Source organism: Leptonychotes weddellii, chromosome 2, assembly GCF_054177405.1.
Source record: "Leptonychotes weddellii isolate Sample4059 chromosome 2, ASM5417740v2, whole genome shotgun sequence".
NCBI classification, from domain to species: Eukaryota; Metazoa; Chordata; class Mammalia; order Carnivora; family Phocidae; genus Leptonychotes; species Leptonychotes weddellii.
In genome coordinates, this window is record NC_138370.1 from 107,682,533 (window position 1) to 107,695,457 (window position 12,925).

Genomic DNA, 12,925 nt, shown 5'->3' on the forward strand with positions numbered 1-12,925 from the left:
ACATGGATGATAGATAGATAGATAGATAGATAGATAGATAGATAGATGATAGGTATGGATGGATGGATGCATGGAAGGATGGGTCAGTGAGTGGACAGATAGTCTTCTTCTCCATTATACCAACCTCTTCTCCATATCAACACACAAGTTTACTTGCACTGCCCACATGACACTATGCATGAAGAAATCTTGGATCTAAAAAGAGGTCCCCTAATTCTCAAAGCAAAATCCAAAAGCTTCCCTTCTAACAGAAAAAAAAAAAAGGCTCCATCATGATCTACTTTTATGTGCCTCCTGGTCCTCAGCAGCTCCTGGTGACAACTTCGGTTTCTGTGTCTCCCTTGAAGCAATTCCGTGGCTTGGTCAGTAAGGACACAGTCACGCCCCCAGGAAGGAAAGTTCACAGAACCCTCATGATGTATGTCGCGCATGCTCACTTCGCAGTAGTGGACATGGATGCAGTACTCCTTGATGGGACATCTTCTTCAGTTTTGTTTTGTTTTATCTACACGTGAGCTCTACTCCCTTCCCCCCTCAAGTAGCTGCTTCTCCCTCTGACCTTCTGTTGGGTTTTGTGTGTGTGTGCGTGGCAGTGGACGGCAGGTGGACTTCATGGAGCAAGTGGTCTACCTGTGGGACCGAGTGCACGCACTGGCGCAGGAGGGAGTGCACGGCGCCCGCCCCCAAGAACGGAGGCAAGGACTGTGATGGCCTCGTCTTGCAATCCAAGAACTGCACTGATGGGCTTTGCATGCAGAGTAAGTCAATTTGAACAAACAAAAGACAGGTGCGAGGCCTGAGGTTTAACCATTTGGATTTCTTGGAAATATTAGAAATTAAGAATTCTGAACAAAACAAAAAAATGCAGTAATATGCCAGTATACCATCTCTGTCTCAGAATTGAGAGAGCTAATTCCCCAGGAGCCAGAATGAATAATAACTGTCCAGTTAACAAATGACATACACAATATTGTGTTCTCATGAGCAAAGAGTGATTTAGTCATATCCATGGGGAAACTGTCACTCTTTCCAGACCAAGGAACCATTCCTTAGTTTTATTTGAATTAATAAAAGGGCACCCTAAACTCCTCAGAGTAGAATCACATGACTTCGAAAAAGTATGCTATTTATTCCTAATTCATGACCATTACCGAACCAATGTCCATGAATGTGAAATACATATAAAGCACAGGAAATGGTCCTGCAGATAGATTTACCAATTTACAGCAAATGCTTAGTGGGAGCATCTCCACAAGTCCTTGAAAATGCTAGGTTTGTGTTAATATTTGTTTAAGGAAGCAATATTAATAAAACAAAAATTTTAAAAATGAGTATAGAGGATTGGCTCGGGAATATAATGGGTGAGTAGGCTAAATATTCCCCATTTTTCATGACTTCGTTTCTTAGCTTTTCTTAATGAGATGGTAGTTTGATTTCCATACTTGCAAACTCTTACCCCTTTGAGGAGCCCTAAGATATACAAAATTTACCATCTTACATGACCATGAATTAAGGTAGTAAAAATTGTTCTGATATCACACCTATAGAGATGAATGGATGCTATCTTTGGATCTTAACTAAGAGCCACGAGATGTTGACATTTATTATAACATATTAACATTGCTTGCAGAACACAAGGAACCACATATATGTGTGTAGAAGTATTTATATTTATCATTTAAGAATAAAATATTTCACTTTCACCACATTTATGAAGTTCTGTTTCCCTTCCAGTGTCTATACACACAAGGCCCTTGAAAAAGAAACCCTTACTTAAAATACAAATAAGTAATGACGTTGCTGACACAGAATAAAAATCCTACAGGCTTATTTTTCTGTCCACAGTATGTTGCTTTCTTTGAGAATTGGCAGCTACTGAGTGTAAAGCACAGCTTCTGGTTATGAGTTTCAGACTGCTACTGTGTATCTCACCAAGTTCCTATTAGAAATGCAAGAATGAAAAGAATATAGCTGTTTTCCTAACCATTAATCCAGAGATACAGGGTTTGTTCCTCTAAGCATGAGTTTGAGTTGAGGATTAAAATAAAAACAGCACACACCAAGTTATTCTTTTTTTTTAACATTTTTATAATTTAATATTCTTCTTTTAGTGGAGAACAAATTGATTCATATGATCAAAAAGTAACAATATTTGAAGTCTCTCTCTCTCTCTCTCTCCCCCCTGTCCCTCATCTCTCTCCCTCTCTCCCTCTCTCAATACTGTATTTCAACTTTGGGTGATTTAACACTATTGCTTCTATTGTGCATATTTTTAAATTCCCAAAGCAACCTATTTAACAAGAAATACAATGCTGCAAGATGGAACTTTCGGCCTTTAATTGGTTACACAAAATGACATCTACTAAATTATGACATTTGTCAAATACAAACATGACATATGCAAATTAAGACTTTCATGACATAGCATCCCCTTAGCAACCAGCTTGTTTCTTATGACACTAATAGAATTTTTTGTTTAATGTATGGCTATTTGTCAGTAATGATGGCATGAAGTGGTTGTATAAATCAGGAAAGGGAACAAGGCTACAAGAGAGGGTTTTGTTGTTTTCTTTTGTTTGTTTATTTTTTATCAAGTCTCTTGTTAGACTGAAACATTTGAGTGTTTGGATTAAAATCAGTCAGTTAAAAAGCTATTTCCTTTTACAATTCTGATTTGCTATAGTAACAGCCCTACTAAGTCAATAAACTCTTTCATCTGCCCTCCTATATCTACTCTAGAGCAACAGAAAATTGTCTGTGCTATTGATTTCCTCAGTGATAAAAACCACAGAGATAGTGCTGCACTGTGTAATGATAGTATTTTACAGTGAAAGTTATACTTTCTACTTACCAGTAAGCTGGGTGTTTCTGGCATAGCATTGCACCAAAGTCTTGCAAAGAAATAATACTGCTCTTGGTCCTTATTTTGGAAAACAAAGGCTTTCTAGTAGTGAAAGTACTCAGTTTGCAAGAAGGATGAGGTGTATATTAAGAAATAGATTGGAGGACGGGGCGCCTGGGTGGCTCAGTCATTAAGCGTCTACCTTCCACTCAGGTCATGATCCCAGGGTCCTGGGATTGAGCCCCGGGTCGGTCTCCCTGCTCAGCAGGGAGCCTGCTTCTCCCTCTCCCGCTCCCCCTGCTTGTGTTCCCTCTCTCGCTGTGTCTCTCTCTGTCAAAGAAATAAAATCTTAAAAAAAAGAAATAGATTGGAGGTAAAAAAGACAGCCAGAAAGTTGCAATTGACAATTAAGAATTATCATTTAATGTTTATTTACTTTAGGGGAATTAGTGTCTTTGAGGCATTAATAGTCTTTCATCAACATTGCAACGTTTATCTCAAAATAAAGCTAGTTAGCATTGAACTAAGTATGCTATACCTCTGAAATTGTATTCCTAGTTGAAATTGTATACAAATGACTCTGATATAAATGTAGACACGCTGCTAGGTAGGAGAAATTCAGAGTTTATAATAGAGGTAAGTAGCATTCAGAAACCTAGACAATGTAGTGTAGTATATTTTAAAAGCCAAATTGATACTTAAGAGCAATACAGTGTGAAATATGTAGAGCATATTACTGTCAATTCTTATTCAGTAATGTGTTCAAAACAGTCATATTCAGGCACATTCCTTCCTTAACCACCTCCCTCAATACAAATAACTTTGACTCAAAATATGCAGAAATATTGGGTAAAATATTAAAACTTAAAAAATATACATATGCACATGTATGGAGTGTGTGTATATGTGTGTCTGAGAAAGAATGGGTCAAGTTTGAAAGATAGAGAAATCCTCAAATCATCAAAATAAAATAGGAACTCAAAACTAGAGAGGTAACTGCATGAGTGGATACCAGAATAATCCGGAGGGGCATTGGCCATGGATATAAATCCTAGGGATTGGGAGTTAGAGGTTTTGTTTTGGCATAGAGGCCGAGGCCCAGAATTTGCACAAGCCTGAGGCCGAGAGTTGAAATCTAGAGCCCTTTGAATAAAGCCCTTTAAATAGAAAATTTTTACCCACCAGCCCAGGGAAGCCACAGGAAAATTCATGACAGAGAAAATAAAAATGAAATCTTCACTTAAATAAAACCTATAATAAAACCACAGTCCTACACCCAGATCTGCTATGGAGTCTAAAATACAGTACTAAGGGAATAAAAAAACAAAAGATATGTAATTAACATAGTTGCTGAAACTTCTAGGGTACCAGCAGAAGCAAACAACAAGCCATTCTCTTGAGTTCTTTCCACAACCCAAGTGCATTGGTCTCTGACAAAAATAGCCCACTCCTGGAAATGAGATTACAATACGAAGTTTCACATCACCCAAGGGAACAGTCTGCTGCAAGAGAGAGTGCACAACACAGTGAGTGAGTTACTTAGCACTCTCATAACATGGACTCAGAGCAATCTGAGTGAGACTATAAAGTAAATAAAAGTAAAAAGACAAACTGTATTTTTAAAAGATATATAAGCACAAATGCAAGAATAGAATATTCTAAAAAGGATAGACAGATTTGGGGAAAAATCAAATGAATGCCTAGAAAGGTAAACAATTGAAAGTTAAAACTCAGTGGGAGGTTAAAAATCAAATCAGAGACAACTTTGGATACAGCTGAAGGGAAAATTAGTCAACTGGAATGTTGATCCCATGAAACTTCTTAGACTACAGGAAAGAAAGATAAAGTAAGTGATTATATAAAAGGGAGGTTAAAACACACGTAGAAGAGAATGAGAATATCCAAATTTGCTCAAGAGAGCAAAATTTAAAAGATTTTCAGACAATTGAAATGGATAGGGCTTACAATTCACAAACTCTCACTGAGTAAACTACTAAAAATATAAAATAAAAATTGATTCTTTAAAAAAAAGAGAGAGACCAATGAAGAGACAGAAAATAAAGATGGAAGTAAATTATTGACAACCTTAACACGGAATATGGGAAAGTGTGATCTGAGTTAAATTTTTCTAATTTCCGTATAGTGTTCAGTAAAAAAAATAACACTATTTGCATTCAATTCCATTGATTCAAGTTTACCAATTAAAATAGTAAGCGTAACTACACACATAAAGGTGGGTGTATAAATTCAAAATAAGATTTTTAAGGGCAGGAAAGGAACAACAACAAAAAAAAAACCATAGTAAATGAAAACAATAGTTAAGATGGTATAGACAGCGGCGCCTGGGTGGCTCAGTCATTAAGCGTCTGCCTTCGGCTCAGGTCATGATCCTGGGGTCCTGGGATCGAGCCCCGCGTCGGGCTTCCTGCTCTGCGGGAGGCCTGCTTCTCCCTCTCCCACTCCCCTTGCTTGTGTTCCCTCTCTCGCTGTCTCTCTCTCTGTCAAATAAATAAAAATTTTTAAAAAAAAGAAAGATGGTATAGACAAAGGATCATCATATGTCAGGGGTAACAATGTAAATGAATTAAATTTACCTGTTAAAAGAGGTTCAAAATTGAAAGTTGTAGTAAAAAAATCCCATTTGATACTGTTTAGGAGAGACATACTTAAATCCATAATTATAGAGAAAGATTGAAACCTAGAAAGTGGAACTTAACAGTATAGTGCAAACTTTATTTTAAAATAGCTTTGACTGTCTAATTAGGCCATTATTAATTCAGCTTCATCTCCCATTATGCCTAAGTAACACATACCAGAGATTGGTATTGCTCATAGTTTTAATTTAGGTGTTTGTTTTTCTTAGACTCTATAGTTTTTAGAATATTTAATTTTCTACAGAGTAAGTAATCAAAACTTTTCTAAATTTTTTACCACACTCGCAGTTTTGTGTTTCAAACACTTTAGAAAATACGTGGTTCCCCGATGTCAAATGAAATTTTTCATCAAAATCTTCGAGGGTTTCTTACAAGATGATTGGATATTTTAAAGGTATAATAATGCTAAATGTTAGCAAATGTGCAAAGTGAAGTCTCTTGTATTTTGCTAATGGGAATGCAACTTTTTACAATTATTTGGGGAAGCAATTTGACAATATTAGTTAAGGGCTTCAAAATTGTTTATACCCTTTGGTCCAGTAATCCTACTTTAATGAATAAATTTTAAGAAATTAATCTAAATACCTAAGAAGATATATGCCAAATATGCTTTACATTCTTTATAATTTATTGTAAAAAAAATGCGAAACCTGAAAATCCAGTATTAGAGCAGTTGTTAAATAATAATATGGCATTTACATAAGGTGGAATATCATACAGCCACTAAAATGTTTTTGATGGTTTAACATGGAAAAGCAGAATATGGACTTACAAATGCATTTAGTCATAACTATGTAAAAGTAAGCTTAGGAAAAAGATGAATGAAACATATGCATTTATTTTTGACCAGTGAGATTGCAAGTAATTTCTTTCTTTCTCAATATGCTTTTTATTCACTGTGTTCTTTATACTTGGCTTTTCATTATGTTCATATTGTAAATGACTTTCTAAAAAGAGATGTTGAAGATTGGCTAGAACAACTGTCTGATCTTGGAAGCAGGAATCTTGGGATTTGAGAAATAGCGATATCAATGACTTGTCCTAGAAAATTGGTCCCATTGATTCAAATTAGATTTGATTAAAATTTGATTACCAAAAAAGTATTTGCATAAAAGATTTGCATAACCCCTAGTTGTATAGAAACCCTGGGGTGGCAAGAGTTACTTACAACCAGTAAATCAAGGGTATATATAAAAGGATTTCAAAGACATGGGGATTTGGAACTGAGTTATAGTTTTGCATTATTTCCCAGTTGCCTATTATACACATATCACTCTGTTCTTGCAAGCACACTTATTCTTAAACTGATGAATTGGATTCATTACGAGATGCTGTGTAATTTCATTTGTGAAACAAGGGCATGGTCTTTAAGCAATTTCAGAAGCTCCACTAAATTTTTTAGGCCATCCATACACATTAGTTGATACTGAAGTATGAAATATATCATGTATATGTTACACTGGATATACGCTCAGTGGCCTGAAAAAGTAGTTCCCACACTGGAGACCCTACATTCAAATTAAGAACTTCAAAAAGTTGTGTTATTTCACGGTAATGCATTATTAAAGAAGACATCAGAGTCAATTATTGTCCCAGAATGAAGTTGGACCTTTTTGGTTTATAAGCACATTGTTAATTTTAAAAAATAAATAAAAATTAAAGAATAAAAAAACTGGACACTTTAGGTATGTTAAATGGTATGGATTGCATCCAAAAAGAAAGGGTAGATAACTTGGGACATTTTTTACTATTGAAAATAACTAAACACACATGCCTGATATGAGAAACTTAATGGATTTCCCTGTTTTTACTTAATAATACTACAGAATAGTGTATCTTATTCAGAAGGCAGTATTGGAAAGTCCGTTATGCTGTCTGCCCATTTAGGTTTCTTTATATCATTTCTAAAAGTATATAAAAGCAGCCCCTGGTTCTACAATACAATTTTGACATTGGATTTCCATAAAATGGTTCCAAGCACAGAGAGAGGGAGAGAAAAGGCGGCAGGGAGGAGAGAGATGGAGAGAAACTGGACACAGAGAAAAAGAGATACAGAAGAAGAAAAAAGCACTTGAAAATCCCCCAAAATGCTAAGCCAATAACCATGTTTACATTTTATGTTGAAATACAATGATACTACCAAGACCTAATAACTCTTAACTTTTACAATCTCTATAATGAATTTCTGGTAAGATCTACTTTGTCATGGTTGGCATATAATGGTTTAATCCATGCTTCCCTCTTCCTTTAGAAAACAGCAGTCCAAAACTATATACATAGCTTGGTCCAGAACTGGTGTTTCATATGTATTTATGAATATACTCGGATTATTACATGACTGCAGCCATTCCTCTGGACTTTACTTTTTAATCCCATTCAAAGATTAGAGTCCCACATAGGGGTGTTCACAGTTCAGATCTGAATTTAGAATTCCTTCTTGCTGAAGAGGGTTTGTGCCACAGTAGACAAATTAAAAATAACAATTTACAAATAAGAACTGCCTGGAATTGTGTCTGCATCAGTGAACTTCCTGACTTTGGGAAATTAAAATGTTATGCAGTCTGCAAATTTAGCACTTTCTACTCATTAAAAAATTTACATGTCACATAGCGCTTCCATTAATTCTCACGTACAGAGGAAGCGGCAGAACTCTGTGTAAATTGTGGTGTGGACACACTGCGTACCAGGACCCCTGGAATCCTACGTTTGTTTAATGTGGGGAAATGATTTACCTTTACAAATAGTCTCTTCTTGACTTGAGAATGATGTGTTTATAACCGCCTGGTAGGCATTTGAGAAGGTGCTAGTCAGTTTCCAGTGAGATTCTTGTCAGCACAGCAATTTGATAGGAAAGAGTAATTGTGAGTGTCAGACAGTGAGTGCTTTTATCTACAGTTTGGAAGAAGCTGATGTCATAGCTGTGTTTGTATCATCCTTGTTCTGCGTGGTGTCCGAGCTGGCAAATAAATATTCTGTAAATATTCTGGCTGCCCAACACGGTGCTCTGCCGCCTCCGGTGTAGTAAGCGCGGTTTGCTTTAGCGTCTTTCCCTTCTGCTAAAACATTTTCCTGTTTTTGAAAGCAGGGATGTGGTTAGAAAGTTTAGCCCACAGAAACCTGCCGAACACCTATGGGGGCCCCAAGCAAATCAGTGCGAGAGGACAAGGGCAAGGTCTTCAGCTTCTAGGATGGAAAGGAAACTCCAAGGGAATCAAGAAGGGTCCCAACTTCCACAACCACAGCAAAGCCGAGACTCCTCCAAGGTCACGTCCCTGCCGGACCAGCGCTTTTGCTGAAGTATCCTCTTTGCCTAAAACCCCAGCCGCTAGGGTGATGGTATCCTACAGACCAGCCTCGGCTTCAGCACGCTTCCTCCTTTTACTTTTTCTGTCAGGCATCTTCATCACCATGAATTACAGTATCATTGCTGTTGAATTTGATAGTGTATTATTCTTCAGGAGCATTGATGAGGAGAGAGTCTACTGCATTAGAAACACTTAGGCAGCTGATCTGCAGGTTTGATCTGACTCAACTGTTGGGTGAAATTTCAGACGTTCCTTCTTCATCCACTGTGAGTCATGAGAGAAGACCTTTACATCCTGGGATGTTAATTCCCTGCTGTTCATGTTCAGAAGGGCACGGCTGTTACCATAGGAACGGGCTGTGGATGAATTTTGTGAGGCGTGGCCCACTGTCCTGTGATGCTGGGGGATGGGGGATGACCATGGCAATTTAGATAACTGACATCAGTGATAAGCAAATGTTCTTTTCAATTTTTGTTGTCATGTCCTAGGATTTATGTATTCATTTATTTGGAGTTCCTTAAGCCCCTGTCAATAAATAAGCCCTCAGAAGAGTGGTAAATTATAATAAATGACCATGAGTGTCTTTGACAGACCTGACCTTTGACATCATTAGTGCGGTCCTGATGGGCTTGCTAGATAAGAACCAACCTAAAAGGAAGAAAACAAAATCTGGACACGTTTATTTTGAATGGCCCTTGAGATTTTTAATAAGAGCATTTGCATCGGAAGAAATGTGAGAAAAATCACATATTTTGGCTGTATGTAAAGTCACCAGCAAAAAGAAAGATCGAGCAGCCAGGTCAAGGAGAGGGGAAAATGCATGGGGAATAGAGATTTTTCTAATGCTAGGATCATAAAAATAAGGACAAATCTTATGAAGTGGTTTGGTAAACTTCAGATGCATAAATATGCTAAAACTAACCAGAAACTTGATTATTTAAAAACATGCACTTTTATAGAACAGACTTAATGCTCTTATAAACTATAATTGAGTTATATTTATAACTTACATACTAGCCCACATATAAGATACAAATTAATCCTCTATTTAATCCTCACAGTATCATAAAATCTATTTACATGTATTAAGGTAATAGAAGCAGCTCTGTATTGAAATATATTGAGTAAACCTTGAGGGCAAGCAGGAACACCTTATAAAACTCCACCCACCTCCCTTTTGACTAGAGATTCCATAGCAAATGTGAAGAAAGAGTTTTAATTCTTGGATAAGTACATCTAGACTTTCCTTATAGGTGTTCCTTAAATCTGCCTCAGGGGTTCTCAAACTTTGAAGGACATAAAAATTATTGACTCATTAAATTAAAAAAATTACTCTATCATGTATGTTTTAACTTAAAGGAATTTCAGAACTAATTTTTAATTTTGTTCACTTTCCATCTAACGTACTGACTTTAAGTCCTGGCATAAGTTGCTTCTGACTCCAATCTGCTGTGATCTGCTGGCCAGCCTAAAGCAAAATGACTTGTTTCAATATAATTAAACTCAAAATACACAAAAAATAACCTTATAAGTAGAACTTTTGCTAATCCTCCACTAAGAACCCTATTTTGCAAAGAAAGAAACTGAGGCATAGAATTGAAACAGCCCACAAGTTAACATGAGAGCCAACTAAGAACCCAAATCTGGCTCGTGGTATAGTAAGCCTTTTTTCCTGTGGGCTCTTGGAGGCTGGAAGCAAATGGTTGTCAGCCTTTATTGCTCTAAAATATGATTTTCTTCCAATGTGTAGTGTCCCTGCAATTATTGGTGTTTATTCCTTTTTTCCTGTTGGCATCTTTTTTGAAAGGAATGATGTTTCTCTTTTAAATATTTATTTTTTGTAACATTTTGTGCCAAATACAATGCGATTATCGTACATTTATGATACATCATTCCAGCATGGCTCTGCAGTTACTTCAGAGTAGAAACTCCCAAGTTCAGCGTCCCTCTTTGCTTGCCCCACACTTGAAACAAAAGATGCTGTTTGGAAGCTGTTTCGTTCAAGCAGCAAAATCTCTTCTTTTAGCTTTCTCATGAATATCAATGATAATGTTTCCAATGAAGAGGTGTTTTATAGTTGAAATAATTAGCATTACCTCATTCAATAACCAAATTGCAAATTAAGCCATGAACATATCAAGTCCTTTTCTATTATAGCCTTGTCGCTCCTCATTTAAATGTACTAATTACTGCCCACACCGTACTTACATACACCGTTGAGGCTGTAGCCAGAGAACTGGGATCTGACCCTTGCGTTGCTGGTTCACCAGCTTTGTGATGTTAGGCAAGTCCCTTCACAGCTCTATGCTCTGGCTCCTTAGTCTGCAGACAGACAGAAAGGGGTTAGAATAGAAAATTCTAATCAATGATCTGTTTTAACTCCTGGGAGTTTGTGAGTTAGGAAGGGCATAGACTTGATTTTGAGGAATTTAAACCCATCCAGTGATATGCAGAGGTTCAGGCATTTCTCACATCAGCATATTTGCTTGATAATTTTTTCTACTAAAATAGTATTTATGGCATAAAAGCAGTCTGTATTCTCTTTCTTAAAAAGCTAATCATACGTTCATGATAATTTTGGCTATTGTCTATTATCTGTTTCACATGAAAAGAAAAATTTTTAAAAGACTAGAAAAATCAAAACTGTTGCTGTGTATTGGAGAAATGAAGATTTATGTATAGCTCCTGACTTAGTTTCTGAGAGTTCCCAAATATAAACCCACCAAATAGACTGTGTTCAGGCAATTATTGCACAATTATGAGCCATGTACTTGAGGATAACTCGATGTTACTTTCTACAGTATAAAACCAAGGAAAGTTTGCTTTCCTTTTTAAGATACGTGGGCATGGGCTCTCCTCTTTTATAATAGTGGAACGTCAGCTGAAAAATATGGGCAACCCCACCTCCAGTCTCAAGGATGACCCTGTGAAATTAGAAAAAGGCACTCCTTTCCCCAGTCACTTTACCACCGTCAGCTGGAACGTTGTTAGACTAACAATCCACATGGACAATCCACACAGCTCTGAATGCGGCCACCCAGAGTCGGACAATGCCATCTTAATTGATGGGAGGATGGAAACCAAATTTTAATCGCAACACTTTCGGTTACTTTAAAATATCATTTCTCACCTTTGGGACTCAGTTTCCTCACCTGAAAACGATTGAACTAGATAACCTCTTCAAATGCTGTTTTGAGCAATTGTGAGGTGTTTTCTAGCATAAGGAGCATTTCACTAACTCTTTAATTACATCCTCCTCTTGCTTCAGTTTCCAGACTATTTAGGTCTTCACTTAAAGTGGCTCTGCACAATCAGACTTCTTCCAGTCCCTTTTCTCCCAGATCAGGACAATCTCTCCATTGAAAAATAAACATTCTTTAAAATTACTTTGCATTTATTTTTAACAATTCCTAAAGGAGGTCATGGGGCATGAGCATTTCCCATAGCAGAAGCCCCACTCTGGGGCTGGCCTCCCCTAGATGCACTTATTGAGGGCCTCACAACCAGGGGGACAAGTCTTACTCTTTCCCGGAGCCCCATGCCTTTGCTCCTTCTAGCAGTCTAAGAGCCATGGTTTTGGAAGTCGTCACCAATGGAGGTGCGTTTTCTTCCCAATGGTCCTTCCATTAGATTGTTCTAATTGCAGGACATTCCGTATCTTTGGCCCTCACCCACTAAGTACCACAAACAACTCCCTAATCATTAGGACAACCAAAAAAACACCTCCCCTGCCCCAATTCCAAACAGCCCCTTTAGAAGCGGCACCATCTCTGGTTGAGAAACTGTTTTAGCATCAAATTGCACTCTGGCCCTGGAAATTTGCTTCTGAAGCATGCCACTCTATGGCTGCCAGAAGCCACAAAGGCCATAAACCTCTTTCAAAGGAGAGCGTGAAAGATTATACAGTATTTAAAAGAGTGCATTGCTCATGGTTTCTCCGAAAAACTGGGCTCTTTGTCTCTGTCATAACTAAGGAACCTGAAATTCAAACGAATTTTCTAAGGTCACTCTTTAAATAATGGGCCGAGTTGACTCTACAAATAAAATCCCTTAAGAACCTAGAGTCTTCGTATACTTACAATGTGCATCATAATGCTTTTGATAGAGTTGTCATTTATCGATTG

At 37.3% G+C, this 12,925-nt stretch overlaps 1 protein-coding gene across 4 annotated transcripts in view; it reads left to right on the forward strand.

Moving 5' to 3' along the window:
- UNC5C (unc-5 netrin receptor C) overlaps positions 1–12,925 on the forward strand; it is a 344,990-nt gene that overhangs the window by 283,481 nt on the left and 48,584 nt on the right. For 3 of the 4 annotated variants that reach the window (XM_081812121.1, XM_081812120.1, XM_081812123.1), the window contains one exon: positions 594–758. The exons of the other annotated variant lie outside the window; for it this stretch is intronic. In XM_081812121.1, coding sequence (XP_081668247.1) covers positions 594–758 — 165 coding nt within the window. The remainder of the gene's footprint in view (positions 1–593; positions 759–12,925) is intronic. 4 annotated transcript variants of the gene reach the window in all.